This window comes from Battus philenor, unplaced genomic scaffold (genome assembly GCF_028537555.1).
Source record: "Battus philenor isolate CCGP_79_NKW_IND1 unplaced genomic scaffold, ilBatPhil1.0.hap1 SCAF_8, whole genome shotgun sequence".
NCBI classification, from domain to species: domain Eukaryota; kingdom Metazoa; phylum Arthropoda; class Insecta; order Lepidoptera; family Papilionidae; genus Battus; species Battus philenor.
The window spans coordinates 3,633,974-3,652,251 of record NW_027181748.1 but is presented as its reverse complement, the minus strand read 5'-3'; the positions used below and the strand labels follow the sequence as shown (position 1 = coordinate 3,652,251).

At 32.0% G+C, this 18,278-nt stretch overlaps 1 protein-coding gene across 1 annotated transcript in view; it reads left to right on the top strand.

Moving 5' to 3' along the window:
* LOC137931745 (cyclic GMP-AMP phosphodiesterase SMPDL3A) overlaps positions 1–18,278 on the top strand; it is a 39,371-nt gene that overhangs the window by 7,599 nt on the left and 13,494 nt on the right. Inside the window, exons 2-3 of the mRNA XM_068775240.1 lie at positions 13,533–13,601; positions 15,111–15,270. Of these exons, the coding sequence (XP_068631341.1) occupies positions 13,533–13,601; positions 15,111–15,270 (229 nt within the window). The remainder of the gene's footprint in view (positions 1–13,532; positions 13,602–15,110; positions 15,271–18,278) is intronic.

Here is an 18,278-nt window from a genome sequence, read left to right as displayed (position 1 = left end):
GCAAAGCGTTCGACGTCTATCTGGAATAGACGAAACTTATTTATTAATCTGTTATTTCATGCTATATTGGATATTTTTCGTGACTACTGAAAGAATAATGAAAAGCCTTAATGCATCGCGATACTATTTATCAATAATAAATATCTTATGAGATATTATATTCTTAACGAGAGTTTAAGAACTGCTTTCATAGTTATAATATCACTAAGAAACTCGTTATCATAATGTGGATTATCTTTCTAAGAAAAATCTATTAAAAGAAGTTAACTACTTTTTGTTGTATTACTCGGAGATTTAGAAGAACTGTACTTAATATAGATTAATAATAAAGATACAAATCGTTCATTACCTTCCATATACAATATAAAAATAGCAAGTAAATATTCATTTGATGTTTTGTGATACCATTATTTGTTCATTTTTCGTTTCATAAATCGGAAAGATATGTGGTATCAACCAATCCGCATTCAGCCTGCGTGGTGAATACAGATTAACGTATCATCTCTACACAGAGTAAATATATTTTTCAGCAGTGAAAAAATTATTGTTATCGATGTTAGTGTAATCTTATTAAAAAGAAAATATAATACACAGAATTTTTAAAAATAGACTGTCTTGTTTTAATGAGTGCTTATAATCTGTGCAAACAGCAAAAATATTTTAATATCTATATCTTTGTCTTAGATCTTAACTAGCTGATCCCGCAAACGTTGTTTTGCCAAAAAAATTAAAGTTTTTAATTAACAAATGTAAGATAAGGGTTGATCGTAGAGGGGTGAAAATTTAGGTTTGTATGTATTTTTGTATGCTGTATCATAATAAAATAAAAACCAAAAAAATTGTCTTAAAAATTAAAAATAAAATTTAGGGATGGACCACCCTTATCACTTAGGGGTATTGAAAATAGATAGTAGCCGATTCTCAGACATACTGAATACGCATGTTAAATTTGGTAAAAATCGGAGGAGTTCAAGTTCGAACACCGTGACACGAGAATTTTATATATTAGATAGAACGAATCATAAATGAGGAACTCAGCAAAAAAAAAAAGGTCACCGATGTAGCTCGAAGAATTGCCCGTTTAAAGTGGCAGTGGGCGGGGAAAATCGCTCTTGCAACCAATGGCCATTGAGGCTGAAAGGTCCTCGAGTGGCAACCATTAGATGGTAGAACCAATGTGGTTATGCACCTCACTAGGTCGACCGACGTCATAGATAAAGTCGCGAGAATTCGCTAGATGCAGGAAGCGAAAGGCTGGTAGTCGTGGCGAATTTTTGGGGAGACATTTTGTCTACGCCCGAGGTTATCTTTTGACAGAAAAGAAGAAAAATAAAAAAAAATAATCTGTGCAAAGTGATGTAAATTATTTTAGTATGTGGTGTTTAATTTAAATCTCGCAAATTTCGCCATACAATCGGCGGGGCTGCTTTGTTTCCTATGTCGTCTCAACTAAATCCAGGTGTGTTTCCATACAATAACTCAACAAGAATGTTCACATTGCAACAGAAAGCGCAATGTAACATGTTACTTGTCCTGTAAAAATCAAGTTAATTATAATAGTGCAACATAATTTTTAAGTCAGTGTAGTGGTAAAACACTTATATCAAAGGGTCTGTAATTATCTTTTAAAAAGGTTTATATTTATTTGATATTTTAAAAAAATACGTGTTTCGTGTGTTTGGAACCTTAATTGAAGTACAGACGCAGTTAAAAGTTGTGTAAGTATCGACGGCTATTCATGGGTCCCGCGAAGAAGTTCACTAACATTAAGGAAATTACTTCTCACTGAATCAATTATTAATTAGTTTCTGCATTGAATTTATAGTTTAAACTAGACAGTCATTTGACAAACTTCCTGTATATAAGATGCTTAGTTATAGGAGTATAAATTACAAAAACTTCATTCACACTGTGTAAAGTGAACATTTTAATTTTTTAACGCATTTTTTTTTTCTGTTGAAAGGCGACAAGTCAATAACTTCTGGCAATGCAAAGTCTGGAAGTACTTTTGGCAATGATTTCTTACATACATAGAAGCATCATAACGATATTTATTATTTCTGTAACTATTGATTTTTAGATAGGGTTTACCTAGCAATAATTGACAGCAAAATAAGCTATACATTGACCTCTTTAAAATTTTTACTTTTATAACCAATCAGCCTTGTACTACATACGTAAGATGTGTAGATAGTGACGTTAGCTGTCTTGGCCACGTACTGGTAGTAAAAGATAATTTAGAGCCGCTAATCACGATCCGCCCCGTTGCTCTGTTGAAGGGTGAGGGTTGATTGATGTTCCGACTTTCCCAACGTAAGGTTAATCTTCGAACCGAAGCACATAGGCACTGTGCCAAATATCTATTTATATAAATATATGTTTAACTAAATATATTACACTTGTCATTATCTCTTTTAGAGCATCCGCGTTTACATATTAGTGAGTAATCGTTGTCAGAGAGCTTAGACTTGGTTTATTTTTTAAATTTACCAAAGATTCGACCATACTGTCTATAAGAATTACTTTAACTGATCAATGTGAACACGGCTTTATTATTTATAGTATTCTTCTTAAAATTCAGTAAATTCTTTCAAGTAGGTAAAGCTAACAGGCGCTTACGATAATCGGATCTCAATTATATATATATATATATATATATATATATATATATATATATATATAATATTATAAATTAAATGAATGAAAAAGGTGGTATGATAGCTTAAAGATAGTACAGAAGAAAGATTTTTAATACGTTACGCTGCTTATCGAATATAAGATTATAAACTACTGTTTTCGAAGTTTATTAGTTAGTTAGATATCGACAAAAATACACTACTGAGTCTATTTCTCCGACACATGCTTCTTTTAAATTAAATCTTAAGTCATGCACTGTTATACTTATTTACAATTTACTAATGATAAAATCATCATAGGTGATCTAAGTACGATTCAGGTGACAATAATACAATGGCAGATATAAAATATTTTAATTCCTAAATAAAAGCATACTAGCGAAAAAAAAAATATTTTATAATGTTCTAAAATAAACAGTTTTTCGCAGATTTCTTTATGCATATTTGCATTACTAATAATACAAATTAATTTCTATTTGTGACTAGGGAATGTTTAAAATATGACAATTACTGAAACAAGCAACAGTATTATAAAAATAAATATTTTTAATATAAACCTAAATTCAGAAGTTTTTTTATTTAAAATATATCCTGATTCAACTGTTTAAATTTTAGTAACGCAACACGTTTATGCTGATTCTTTAAAAGGGCAGTCGTAATGTGTACGCATATACATGTGTATCATTGGTAGATATCTGGGTTTACCAGTCGTTCGTGCAACATGCCTGTAGCCAAGAGTAAATTGCGTCAAACAATACCGGGAAGCCGCCGGAGCTGTCTGTCAGGCCTTATAGCGCGAAGGGATGTATTCATCAATCAAAGGGAGTTATTATGTGGTTAGTGTATGGAGGCGTGCGTGCAAATAGCAACGCGGCGGCTCGGAACACGCGACCCGTAGGTGTTTTGCGATACAGAGAAATTGCTGACAAAGCCACGATCGAATCGAGCGCTTTGTTAATACGCCCCCGTTTATAGCACGAAATTACGCAACGAAAACCACTGTGTGTTCCAATAAAATGCAAACTTTTTGATCCAAACTTTATCGTATTGTATAAAACATACATCTTTGATCAAAAGTAAATTCATGAGTTTTAATACTTCGATTATTAAAACTTAATATAGACCAATATCTCGCTTTGCGTCGTTGCCTTTTGCGTTTTTTCGAAGTTGCGCCGCTGCTTAATTAGTTCTAATTTTGTTGTTATTACTGCGTTGTTTTGGATTTGAGTCTTCAATTTTTTTTTTAATTTTTTTGTAAAGACAACACTTGTTTACAATTACGCATTGCCGTCTAAACTCGGGATTCCCTTTCTGTATATTATATAAATTAATTGAATAGTCTATTTTGTTTATGTTTTTTTTATATGTATATAATATTTTCTTTAGTTATGTTTGTTTTTTTAAAGTTTATTTTGATCAATTTTCTTTTTAAAAAGTAGTATTTTCGTAACCTCGGAACCCTTAATGATTTTTATACGGTTTGTTATTGAAAATCTTAATTCACTTTGCGTCGTGTTTTTTCGGAACGTAACCACGACGCAAAGTGGGGTTGGGGTTGTGGTATATTAGTATAATATTATAGTTAGTTTTATTTAGTATTTTCACCAACAATCGTTAAATTATCTCTGCAGTACCCAAATGGTTAACTTATAGAAATATTGTAACTTGTAAAAAAATAAGTTTGCCTTTAAACATTGTACTAGAAAAGATTAATAAATAAATAAAAAAATGTAAAGCATCCGTTTCATCATTACCAATATGAGTGTTCAAAATAACGTACTGTCATTGGTTTTAACACGTTCACTGCGGGCCCAATTTTGAAGAACTTTCAGCTGGTGCGGCTGAGGTCGAATCAGCCTCAAGCTGAACTTCCTAGTAGTGCGGTTGAGGCCTTTTCTGCCTCATGTTTCGGTTGAGTGTAAACAGCCGCCGCACTAGAGAGAAAACACGAGTTTTACGCGCCGCACCAGTGCAAAGTCTAGCATGAGGCTGAATCGGCCTCAAGCCGCAGTGAACGTGTTAAAACATAATCTTAATGCGCCACAAGATGACAAACTTTATTAATCAATTTATTCTAATTACGCATTACAAATAAAAATATAAAAAATACATTGTGGTTATTCTCATCGACTTCTTCTTTACAACACAACTCACGTCACGTCAAAACACATCACGTCACGTTTACTAAGATCTGTATTATTGTAGAAATGTGTCGGAGATGGCAGGCAACAGTTTTGATACTTGAAAACGTTTGACTAAAACAAAATTATAGGATAATTTAGTAAATAGTTAATTTGTATGGGCGTGTTGGTAGGACAATATGACACACCCAAAGACAAACAGGGCCTAATAAGCCACTTTTATAAATTGGTTAGTATTCTCATGACAGCTTCAACAGCCATTTTATTAAAAAGTAAGGGAGTTATTTAAGATTTTTTTTTATTACATACCTAATCTCGGAAATAAATGTGTTGATTACATAAAGCCTATTAACACTGGGAGTAAACGAAACTATAAATGCTCAAGTAGAATTGTTCGCGGAATATATCTTTGTTTTCATCACCATCGTCATGATCATCCTGTCAGCCGATAAAGGCCCATAAGGATCCCTTCGATGACCGCTATTGTGGTACCCCATCATGCCAGGGGGGGGGACGTCGTTTTTACCGCCACGTGGTTGCCACTCGATAACCTTGCGGTACTTACAGTCGTACGAGCGACATGCCTCGCCTATTACCATTTCAAACGAGCAATCCTTCAAGCTACGTCGGTTGCCTTGGTTCTTCTGCTTATTTCCGAGAAGATCCGAGTATAGCCCTCTTAGTGCTTTTTGGGTGACCTTGGCCCATCTGTATTTTACCAAATCAGATTTTGTGGCACATCTTGTACTTCTTTGTTTAGTACTAGTCCTATTTAAATCAAGAAAAGGAATTAAATAAAAACCATCAGTGTTGGCTACATTCCCGTAGCAAAGCCCCGTTCTCAGGACCCGTCTTATAAATTAAGACAACTTTATCCGGTCGCTGTACAAATCGCTCGTTTAATATATTCGCCGAGTTCAACTCGCTCGGGTTCACAAACTTTCTTGCGCCAACGAACGCGGGTGTAGCTTAATACGAACAGATTTCACCCAATTTCTCATCGTTACTCTAACAGTTTTTGCCCAATTAGATTTTGCAAATGTCTTTTTTTGTGTTATTAACTATACGTTGATCACTCTTCAATAATAATTGTTAGGAACTGCTATTTACAATGTATGTGGAAAATAAATAGGTTACTTATATCAATTTGTGATGGTTGGTTGTCACTTATATAGCGCATCTAGACCTTTTTCAGACCTCCAGTCGTTGACCAAGTTGCTTCTATATCAGTGTAAAACTAAAGAGTATCCGATTTGAAACGGAGGCACAAGGTCACCCAGAGGGCAATGCAGAGGATTATCCTCAGAATTTTGCCGTATAATCTTATCAGAAATCAGGAGATAGAGCGCATTTAGAACCCTTCCAGATATCCAGCCGTTGACCAAGCGGCGTCTATATCTGTGTTAAACTATAGAATATTCGACTTCATAAGGCACAAAGTTACCTAAAGGGTGATGGTGAGAGCTTTGCTCGGAGTTTTGCTGCAAGATCGTAATCAGAAATTAGGAGATGGAGTGCATCTAGAACCTCTCCTGAGCTACAGCCGTTGACCAAGCGGCGTCTGTATCTGTGTTAAACTATAGCGTATCCGACTTTATAACGCTCGAGGTTACCCAAAGGATAATGGTGAGAGCTATGCTCGGAATTTTGTTGCAAGATCATAATCATAAATGAGGAGATCTGCAGAAGAGAGTCACCGATTTAGCTCCAAGAAACGCTCGTTTGAAGTAACAGTGGACACATCTCTGGTCAACGTGATAATCTTTGGGAGAGACCTGTCTTGCAGAGTGTGTCTATCGTCTGAAAAGAAAAAGAAGAATAGATTCATTCCAAAAAATGGGACTCAATGTGTAAAATTATTTTTTAACTAATATAAAAAATACTAGTATACAATGAAGGTAATTTTATTAACTAACCATTTGTTTATTAAATACGCCATGCCTCTGCTGTTCTCTTTGTTTCGAACTATTCATATATTAACTGTCTACTAACATTACGCCGGTATTAATAACCTGTTTCAGAATCTCTGAGCATTATGCCAGATTACCTGAATATTCATAATACAATTTCAGTAATGAAATACGCTGAGTTATATTCTGTCACGCGTCAAAGATGATAAACATAATCATCTTCATAACATTTGAAATATACAATATTATGAAACCTTTATCAAGTAGTATTTCATACTGTTTGTTTTTTAATTAATAGTTACTAATATCCAAATTATTACAGTTATTTACTTAAATATGTGCCATAAACTAGAAGAAGCTTACCTGTTAAAGTTCGTAAATAGTACACAATTTAGCTTACAAAATAAAATAACTAATTAAACTTTAGTTTGTATGTAGGCGTAAAAACTTTAGGTGAATGTATTACTCATTTGTTAGCAAAAACATTTAAAGCTCTTACACCTTTAACAAATATTTCTGTACAAAATGTAACCTAGATATATATTAACTTAATTCATTTAAATCCTATTCTGAAAACTCCTTCTCTTACTATGTTATGATTACCTTATTTATTATTCCTGAAACCGTTGACTTTTTAATAGCCATGCATTAATTGACAAAAATGTTTACCCGTTTAATTTTATTTGATTTTACACGTAACATCCTGTATGTGTACACATTATCAGTATAATTCGTCGTCTCAGCCCATAGACACCTACTGCAAGGCATATGTCTCCAGTATTTTGACTAGATAACTAACAAAAAAGTACAAAAATCAATTTATACGGTGAAAACTATTCTCTATAAAAACTGTTACGCGCGACAATTTTATTTAAAGTTCACAAAACGTTTTTATTAAATATTTTTAATTTGTACCCTTTGAATATCGGCAAGTAACTAAAATAATATTTAATAGTGATATAACAAAAAAAAGGAACAGGGTGATTGGTTGTAAGTGTAAAATAATTAAAGAGGTCAATTTATATCTCATTTGTCAGCATAAAGCTTCATATATTTTATACGGTGATTCAAAACAGGTGTGATCACTCTGTAATATAATAAATTAATGTATTTGTTCTGTTAAAATGCAACAGGCATTTAACTTCTGGCAGTAAATATGTACATTTATATATATTTATCTGTGTATAGTAATTTATGTATTTATATGCATGTACAGTCTAAGTTTCCATCCCCTTAATTTCTCTCATATCCATCCAAAGGTTGTCTGGTAGATACCGCCTCGAGCGAGGCGAATAACCGCCTCTTGTACTCATACATATATCTATTCTTATTTTTTAGTTATTATATATATTATTTTTTTACGTTTCCTTTTCTTTTATATAGACTTTTGGTGTACTATAAAGTATAAATAATTAACTAATAGTCTGTACGGTCAAATAGCAAAGAATTGCAAATTCGAATTTTAAAATTAATTTTAAAATTCGAATTTGCAATGCGGGCAGGGAAAGGTAGTCATAGCGATCTTTGGGGCAGGCTTTTGTCTTGTAGTGGGCCTCTATCGGCTAATAATATGGTTGTGAATCCGAATTTTGAAAACGCTTTTTCTTACTACATTATCATTACAGTATTTATTTTTTCTAAAACCATTGATTTTAGCAATAGCAAATACCCTTACCTCTATAAAGCTTTTACACGCATTTTAGCCATTTTGATAGCTTTAATAACATAGTTATTTATTATCAATATATATATATATATGTAAGCAAGCAACAAAAGCTGCCTTCACAATGAATCAAGATGACGTGACGCTGTCAGTCCCCTAGGGCTGTGTAGGGATACGTTATATATAATGATATACCGTCGGCGCAAGAGTAGAGACATTTCTATTATATATGAACACGTTGTAACGATGTAAGTCGCATATAAGATTCTTGAAACCTGTATTGTAATGGAAGGGTGTTGCCACAGCCAAAATTATTTATATTAGTGAAATGTGTACAGCTGACATCTCACACACTTTTTAACAAACAATACTGACACTCTTTCTCCGCAATATTTATATACATGTTTTGATCATTAAACATCGACACGAAATCAATCAGACGACAAAAGTTTATTTAATAATTATCTTATGAATGTATGTTTATGAATAAAATTTTATGTATGCATATTTTGTCTATATGCTCATAATAACTAACCGTTATTTATCACTATACTGTTTTTATGCAATGGTTGTCTGGAAGAAATTCTCTAGTGTGATAAGACCGCCCACTGTATACTTAATACTTTGTGCAATATATAGTATAATATTTTCTAGAATGTACAATAAAAGTTTTAATTGAAATAAAATAAATATCTTTAAAGCATTCGTTTAAAATACGTGATTAACACAGTAAGTGTTAGAAGAACATGCAATAGTGTTACATTTGAATCAAATATTTTTGATTTTTATATGATATTAGCTAGACTTTAATAAAATAGGAGAATAACTACAGGTCGTATCACATATATAATGAAACATGATATGTTTTTGTGACGGATAGTCACTGTATATACTTTATACACTGTATACACTGTATATACTTTATACACTGTATACACTTTATACACTGTATACACTGTTTTTAATGGTATTTTCAATTTTCTAATAATGAGCAAGCTAAACTTTTTTTTCGTATCGAAACCGTTTTCTGTGTTCTTCGGGAGTCTCGGCTTTGGTTTTTAAATTGACATCTTACATAATTACTAAGATTAGGGAAGCCCTTGTACGCCCACGGCTTGGACTATCGTTCAATAGGTGTTCAGTATAACAATTCAATGTTGTCTCTTTTTTATAACATTGAACTGATACGACACTGTTAATTTTTAAGCATTTCAACTTCGTGAAATTTTACAAAAAATATTTTTTTTTTCCTCTAAAGGAAAAACTTCTTCTAAAATATCAGTACCCTAAATTATTCCTTGCACACACCTCATGTGTAATATGAGGTGTGGTGGCCCTATGGTAAAGAACAGAGACTTCAGATCGTAGGTACCAGATTCGATTTCCAAGATACAATCTTATATAATTTTCACTTAGTGCTATAATTAAATAGGATTGCCACCGCTCATAAATAAGTATTTAAAGGATAGGCAGCAGCGTTCTCTGCGTACCATAATATAAGACACTGCGATCACCAACCCGCTCGTTAAGCGAGGGGATTATGATATATCCCCCCATAAACATATTGAAGGGAGGTCTTTGTCTATGGACTGAAACGATGATTTCTTTAAATTTATAATAAAACACAGTTGTTAAATAAATTACAATTTATTTAAATTTAACGCAATCAAATAAACTAAACTCCGTTGATAAATAAAAATAAAGCATACAAAATTTTACTATTTAAATAAAATTTGCCATTATAATTACACTAATAATTACTATTTCAAATGTTTAAATGTCTACGGTATTTACTTTATAATTGTAAGTTTCCAATACGTCGAGTTTCACGTTCGCCGACTCATTCGTTCATCGCCAAAATTGGGTGTTTCATTTATCACACGTTTTTGCCCTATCCGACCTTAGTTGGCTGTGGATAAACTCTAACAAATAACAGTGACAGTATACGTACGAAGTGCGGTGTTCAGTGACAGTATTTTCTTTTGGGAATTTATTTTTCATCAGTTCTTTCCCGGGAAAAAAATATAGTCTGTTTTTATTAGAGATGGAAAGCGCGTGACTTTCATTTAAGCTTTTTGCTTAGCTTTAATATTTCCTTTCAATTGGCCTCAACTTGTTTTTGTGTCGTGGTAAAAAATATGTTTACGTTCTAGATATGATATTATTTTGAAACTTTGTTAATCTGATGCTATCTAAGCGGCTGTTATCAAATAATTTCATCACTTAAAATTTATTAAGTATCCATCATTGTTTACATTTTATACTCGTAACTTATTCTATAAATATTTAAAATATATACAAAGGCCAATAAAAGATTTCCATATACTATGTAGTTAGTTTCATGTGGTGCCAGAAAAAGATGAGACGGAAATACATTAAATACATGACGACGCATAGGGAGGGCATCAGGGACACCAGAACCGACCGAGGCATTAGCACGACCACTCTGACAAGAGTGTACGACTAAAAAAAAAATATTTTAGTGTGGATCAAAAAGTTAAAGTGACTGAAACTGGCTACATAGTAGAAGCCCTAAGGTTTTGAACTGCAGAGCATGGTTCTCCAAGCGCAGAATTAACAGAGTTATCAATATCGTCTGAAGTCGATGGATACAGGCTGCTTCCAACTGGTGTAATTGTAAATCTGAGAGATACTTAAAAGTCCTCGGGCATCTCGTATGCTTAGCAGTGTTAAAATGATGATGAGGTTGGTATCAGAAGACTAAACAAGAAATAAATAATTTATGACAAAGAAATATTATAGTACTATGAAAAATCGAAGAATACATCTCATAGAGATTATTCAAGTAAATATAATATTACCTGAGTGCGGCCCTGTGTCGAGTACGGCCCTGCGCTGCGACCGACTCACGCGCAGCTCAGACGGCTCTATGCGCGCTCGCATCCCCAGTGGAACAAACATCGACAGCGTTAAATGCACGTCGCTCGCGTCACGACTCTGATACTTTTCGATTGCTATTTCTCTGTTTTTTATTGTTTGGCTCAACTAATAAAACTTGAATATCATTTGTATTTACTTATCTGGAAACTATCTCCATACGTGTATTAAGCTGAAATCTAAGATAGGCTATATGTAATACGATATATTAATAATATACACTTTTAATTTATTATAGTAACTTGTACGAGAAATATATTGTTAAATAAATTAATTAATAAAATCTTAAACAAATAACAACATATTTTTTAACAATAAATATATAATTGTTAAGTAAGAACATAGATCGTCCGCTACACAGAAAAATAGTTGACTAAACTTACCCAAAATACCCACAATTCATTTCTGAGAGGAATATATAAGTTTCGTTTCCATTATGAACATATGTTACAGAATCGCATTGAATGAAATTCCACTGTGTATTTTGAATGCTCATTGGAATTCAAGGCGTGTATGAGTTTTGACATCTTTTTGCCATAACATAAAAAGAAAATAAATTGTCGCTTCGTGTTTAGAAAGCATTAAGGGTTTTTACTTGCGACGTCGTCAGAGACGAGCTCGAATTAAATCTGTATTAGAGAAAAATGACATTTACTTTTTAATGTTAAACATCTGGACCCTGTTTGTGTACTTCTTAGCATTCTAATTTAATCTGTTTAAACAAAGAAATGCTTTTTTACATTTAAGAATACGAAAGTATAAAAGGAAAGCTGAAAGCCTGCACAGAATTCACAATTTAATGATTGACTTTACAACAAAGATAAGTTCGGAAAGATTATTGATGCACGGCTCATTTGACAAACTCCGTGCCTTTCTTTTGTTAAGGGGAAGTTTCACCGAAGTTATATAATCAAATATTTATTTGTACTTCATGTATTCAGAGCATTGAAAGTACCGCGATTAGAGATTCTGACTTTCGATCGCAAGTCCCATGACTAATTACAAATGTGTTTTAAATGCTTTGTTTTTATTATATAGTCATTGTTAATAAACGGTGAAATAAAACATTGTAAGAATACAGACATTGCCAATACGTTCTGGGATTACGTAGACGGTTTCATTTATTTCTTTAGAGGCAGCTTATATTCCATTAGCATAAATATCCAAAGTTTGAAGGATTATCTATATGAGGCGTTTAGTTACAGATGTAATATCTTTAAAGCGGTGAAAGTATAGCTTATTTGCTCATAATTAATGTATGGTGCATGCTGGCTGAATATCATTGGTTTTAGAGAAATCGTTGTCAAAATATGGATCATCTTTATACAGAATGATTAGAAAAACGTAAGCAATACATTTACCATTTTAATTCATATAAGCAATCATCCTGTATGTTAATGTGATTATAGTTTATTTATTTTATTTTGTAAGGTACATTACATTACAGCTTTATCTAGTTTATGATATATATCTAGGTAAATAACTTTGTTAATTTCTATTTTGGTAACGGTTAATAAAGAGTTCTTACTCATTTGCTGTCCATCAGTGTATAGTACACACTATTCTTTAAGCAATGGTTTCAGAAATATTAGATAACGTGATGACAATAAAGTAAGAAAAATAGGTTTTAAAATTCGAATTATAATAAATTAAAATTAATTTTATACTTGTTGTAATATTTGACGCAGCTTATTTCATACTGCCAGTTATTTTTCAGTTGCATTCCTATAAAAAATAATGAATCTAACTTATTTTAAATGAGTTATACATTCATCCTTTAAAGTTCTTACACTTATAATTAATCATCCGGTATATCTTTTACGTTGTTATTCAGTAAGCTCCATGAATAGCTAGCTTAATACATAATTTAAGTCGTAGGATATCAACTAGTGGACATGACCGGTTGGAATATGAATATTTCAGCGAATACCAGAGTTTCTTAATACCGCCTTCTCTACCATTATCACAGCTGCTACCTCCGCTTGTGCCGATTACTGGGCATCTGGTCTTATTGTCTGTTATCGGGGGGTAAGTACCGATTCTCGTTATATGCAATAACTGCACTAGCAATCCCGCAATAGCCATGCGGGATTGCTAGTGCAGTTTTTTTTTTGAATTTTGAATATTTACGGGTGCGGAACAGTCGTTACAATTACTTGAAGAAAAGCAGCGGAGACTGATCTTTGAGCCGATACTTCCACGGCACCGGTGCATCTAGATATACAAAGAGTTAAACTAAACATACACCTGAAACCATTATATTTAAATTGATTTTTTGTTTCAGGTTACTTTTGGCACATTACGGATTTTCATTACGATCCTCTTTATACATCACAAGGTGACACGCGAAGATGTAAGTATAGAAAATAACTTTTATACGCTGATAATTACTTATAACGATCAGAAAAAATTATGAAAATTATCTTTTTCGTCTAAGTCTTCGTTAATATGTTCAAATATATATCTTTAACTTATTGGACGTACATAAAAGCATTAAGAAAAGTCCGACTATATTTGTAGTGGTCTCTACTATTATCCTATTATAAGTGAGCTTAATAGGATTCTAGTTTTTGGAGAATTCTGCTAGTCTGGAATCTCATAACGTATTCGTACGATCACAATAAATTGAACTTGGCATTAATCTGTACAATTAAAAATCCATGCTGTAAAGAAATAAATGTTCAATAAAAATTCTCATATGCCTATATATTGAAAACTAGATGTAGTACCCCCACATTGTGAACTTCTCTTTAGATTTATTAATTTAATTAGCCATATCATAATTGTCTGCAAGAAATCGCGGATAGCGATATTACTATGTTACAGTTGTTTAATTTTGTTTATACGATTCTGCGTAGATAATTAATCTTTCAAAGTTTATTTCGCTTAAAATAACGGGCTTTGATAAATTTTGGTGTTGTATCACGGAAGCCGATTTTTGTCTGCCAAGCGCGGCGATCATTGTATATCCCCCCGTAGACATATTTGGGGGTAGCTTATGCCTTGTAGGAGTTATATATCGCGGTTTTGAGCTGAAAATACGATAACTCTGTAAAATTATACCGTGATAATAATGGCGCATCTTGGAACTAAAATTCTAAATTACGTGTTACTATGCGTTCGAGAATCGAATCCGTAACCAACGAAGTTATTTCTGTTGACTACATCTTACGATATTTCAAAAAAAAATAATTACCATTTTAATATTGTAATGACACATGGCTATAGTCGAAAAAAAATATAATTTTCACTCCATTTCTTTTCGTATTTTGTTCGTAATTCTTTTTGAAACTTATAATGCAATATCATGTCTTATTCGTTATGTAGTTTTTGTATTACATTTAAATTATATGTTTTTAAAGTTAGTGTTTATATGTAACGCTTGCTCTTGTGAGTAATTCATATTTATATGTTTTATTTTGTGTATAGTTTGATTACAATTTATTTTCATGTTTAATTATAACTTTTTCTAAAAAAAACGAACGACAATCTTCTATTTAATTGTAATCTATGGTATTGATGTATATACGTAGTGTTAGTTTCGTAATATATTTTATATCGTTTGCCATTTTTTTGAATATAAAAGTATGCATATTATTTAATATGTCAGATCTCGTAGGTAACCACTAAAGTACTGGTTTCCCATTTTAATATTTAATTTAAGTATAAACATAGATAGGAATTATTTTCTACTGTGAAAAATAATTTAATATAAGACCCAGTGGTTTTTTATTTATTTATTCTTTAGTTATTTAATGTTTAACTGTACATCGATACAAAGGCTTACTTTTTATTTTTAAACGCACGTAAATAAATAAAAACATTACATTGTTCTGTCGAAAAACATTAACGAAAGATACAGTTTGTCGGAGGGCGGACGAGCGAGGCAGTTCCGGTCATCACCGAGCTTTGGGTCGCTTTGGTGACTACTCGTGCGATAGCTCACTGGAGCTTATAGAATCTGCGGCCAAGTACATGAGGACACGCCATTCGGAGAACGTCGAGTTTGTCCTTTGGACTGGGTAAATATTCTTTTTCATATATCTAGAGCAGAGTTCCCCAAACTTTTTTGTGTCGTAGACCCCTTGCCATGTTTTTCCGTGATGGCTAGACCCCCTATTTACCTGATATTGATTTCCTGTAAATTTCTAACTGCAGTGAAGTTTAGTGTTAAAAACTTAAAGTAAAAACACATGTTTATTCATACATTTATTAATTGAATTTAAATTAAAACTACAAAAAATAAAATTTTGTATCCGTTTTGTAAAATATACGTAACATTAAATAAACTACAAATAAAATAACATAAGCAATATTTTTTTTACTTCAAAGGTACTTTTATAAATAATGCAAATGTTTTGATATTATAAGATAGTATGATGTAAGTAAATAGGTACTATTAGTGTGTGTGTTGAGATCCACTATCGTGGACTCCCATTTTCATTTCATGGACCCCCAAATTTTTTTTCGCTAAAGTAGACCCCTTGCAGGTTGTCATAGACCCCTAGGGGTCGATATAGACCACTTTGGGAATCACTGATCTAGAGTTAGTCTCACTGTGTCATTGAGTTTAAAAGTAACCGATGTTAGTATTGTACTAACAACTAACTAAGTAAGGAGTAGTTAGTTAATTAAATCCTGTATTTTAAAAGTTTTATTAAATATCAAGTGATTATTCTACTTGTAACATTTCTAAATAAAAGGCCAGGAATAAGTTCGCAGCGTTTTTATATGTACGTTCATTTCACAACAATTTTCTTACATTTTATAAATATATTTAGTATTCAATCGAAACAGCTTACTTTTTTTCCTAGGCCTCCAACTCTCCGCGATTTCTTACAACGCAGTATAGCGGATTCAGTAGTACCACAACGCATAAGTATTAGAGTTATAATACCCATATTATGTATAAATTGTGTTTGTAAACTGGCAAAAGAGCAGTGGTAATCTAATTCATACAACACAACAATGCATGATATGAGATAATACATACGAAAGCAATTATATCAACAAATTCGCCGATATAGGGTAGTACATAGACAGTAAAAGCATGTAAATGATTTGATAACTGTATTAATATGATCTTAATAAGTCTGGAAAATACATCGATAACTCAGAAACATATCATTTTTACACAAAATTTTGCATAATAAATTTGACTCTTCCGTATTTGATAAGTAATATCGCAATTAGATATATTCAGGGGACCGGAACGTAATGCCGCTTTCTTAATTTAAATAGTACATTTTTAACAAATTTTTAAATATCTATTTAATCAACGATATATTCACCTTAGTTATCAAAAAGATTTTGCCATCAAGTATAAAAATTTTCAATACCGGAGCAGTGTGAAAATCATACTTTGTTTCTCTAAAATATGTCGACAGAAAAGACTTTACTCTCCGGTCCTGCTAATAGAAAGGCAACTTATTAATGCTGAAAACAAAAATGTTTCTGTGAAAACAAAAAGTTCACATGCAGAAAATAGATTTATTATGTGGGCCTGAATATATTACAAAAAGTGTTTCAAGTATATTAATATATTCCACGAAAAAAATTACTTGTTTAGATTTTTATTTTAAAGAATTAGTTAAGGTTGACGTAAGGTGATAAGATGTCACAATCCGTCGCACATGTGTCTACGTCTTGCGGTGGCGCGTTAACTGCAGCTGTATCCTATGGAACTGAGGCAGTAGACCACCGTCGTCAAAACGACGGTAGAATGCGAAGGCATTCCCGCAGCTTTAACAAAATGCAAATATATATAAATATAATATTCAGCATCGGAGGAGGATCTTATGCCGGATTTCCCGGCAAAAAAATAGGCAGATAAATGCCAAATTTTAGAAATATTTTTTAAGAATATATTATCTTTCGTAACTTTCGTAATTTAAGGCTACTAAACATTAAACGGCAAATGGTGATTCGTCTGTATATGATATAAATATGAAGGACAGATATGAAAGATTACTACTGTTCTGCCGATATTTGAATTTGGAAACTTTATAGATATTGCATCTTGATTGATTTATATATATTTTTGTGAATATAATAATGTTTTTTTTTTCTTCAATTTTATTTAAGTCTAAAACAGGATTTTTTAAAATAAAAGTATTATATAAAAAGGTACGAATTTATTACACATACCAACACAAAAACAAAATCCTTCGTTCAAAAAATACCATGTTAGATATTCAATAATTTCACGACACCGTTTCAAAGTATTCCTCTGTAACCTGAGTATTTGAAAGAATGTTACAATTTACGTTCCGAAGTTGCGTGACTATCCTGTACCCTCGTCTCGTATGTGTCAAACGCTTTTACTCCAAAATGTCAAATGCCCTTAATAACCTTTCTTTGTGAAATGTCAGCACCGACTAGTATACAGCGGGGTGAAATATATAAATTTTGTTTACATATAACAATATAAACCTAATTAGCTAGAGTTTTTAGAATCAATGCAATTACATTAGTAAATTATTCATAATATATAAAGGATATTCAACATAAAATTCCTCGAGGATCCTTCACCAATTAAAGCTTTTACCTATATTACCATTCATAGGTGTATAAAAACACATAATTGCCTAATTTTTTTTTTGTTAAAAATATTAATTTATGTAATCTACATAACATTCGTTCGATATATTTTTATCACTAAATTTTTTTTTCTCTTTGACATAGTCGACAATTTTTTTTAAACAAGGCTTACTATTTGTGATAAAATATAATGTTTGATTTTCTTATATGAATTTCTAAAACTTATATCTTATTTAAAAGTCTACTTAACTAGATAGGCCAGTAATTTCAACAGTTTTGACATCATTACTGATATAGTTGCCTGAATGATGCTGGTGTGATTGGTGAACACCAAGACATACTCTTGGAAACTTTCCTGCTATAGATTTATTTATATACATATGTAATGTCACATAAGCTAACAAAAATATGTTTTCTTAGTAAGGTATGTGTGTGAAAATTCATTACATCTTGTTATTGAGCGAAAAATTAATGTAATGTAATATGTACA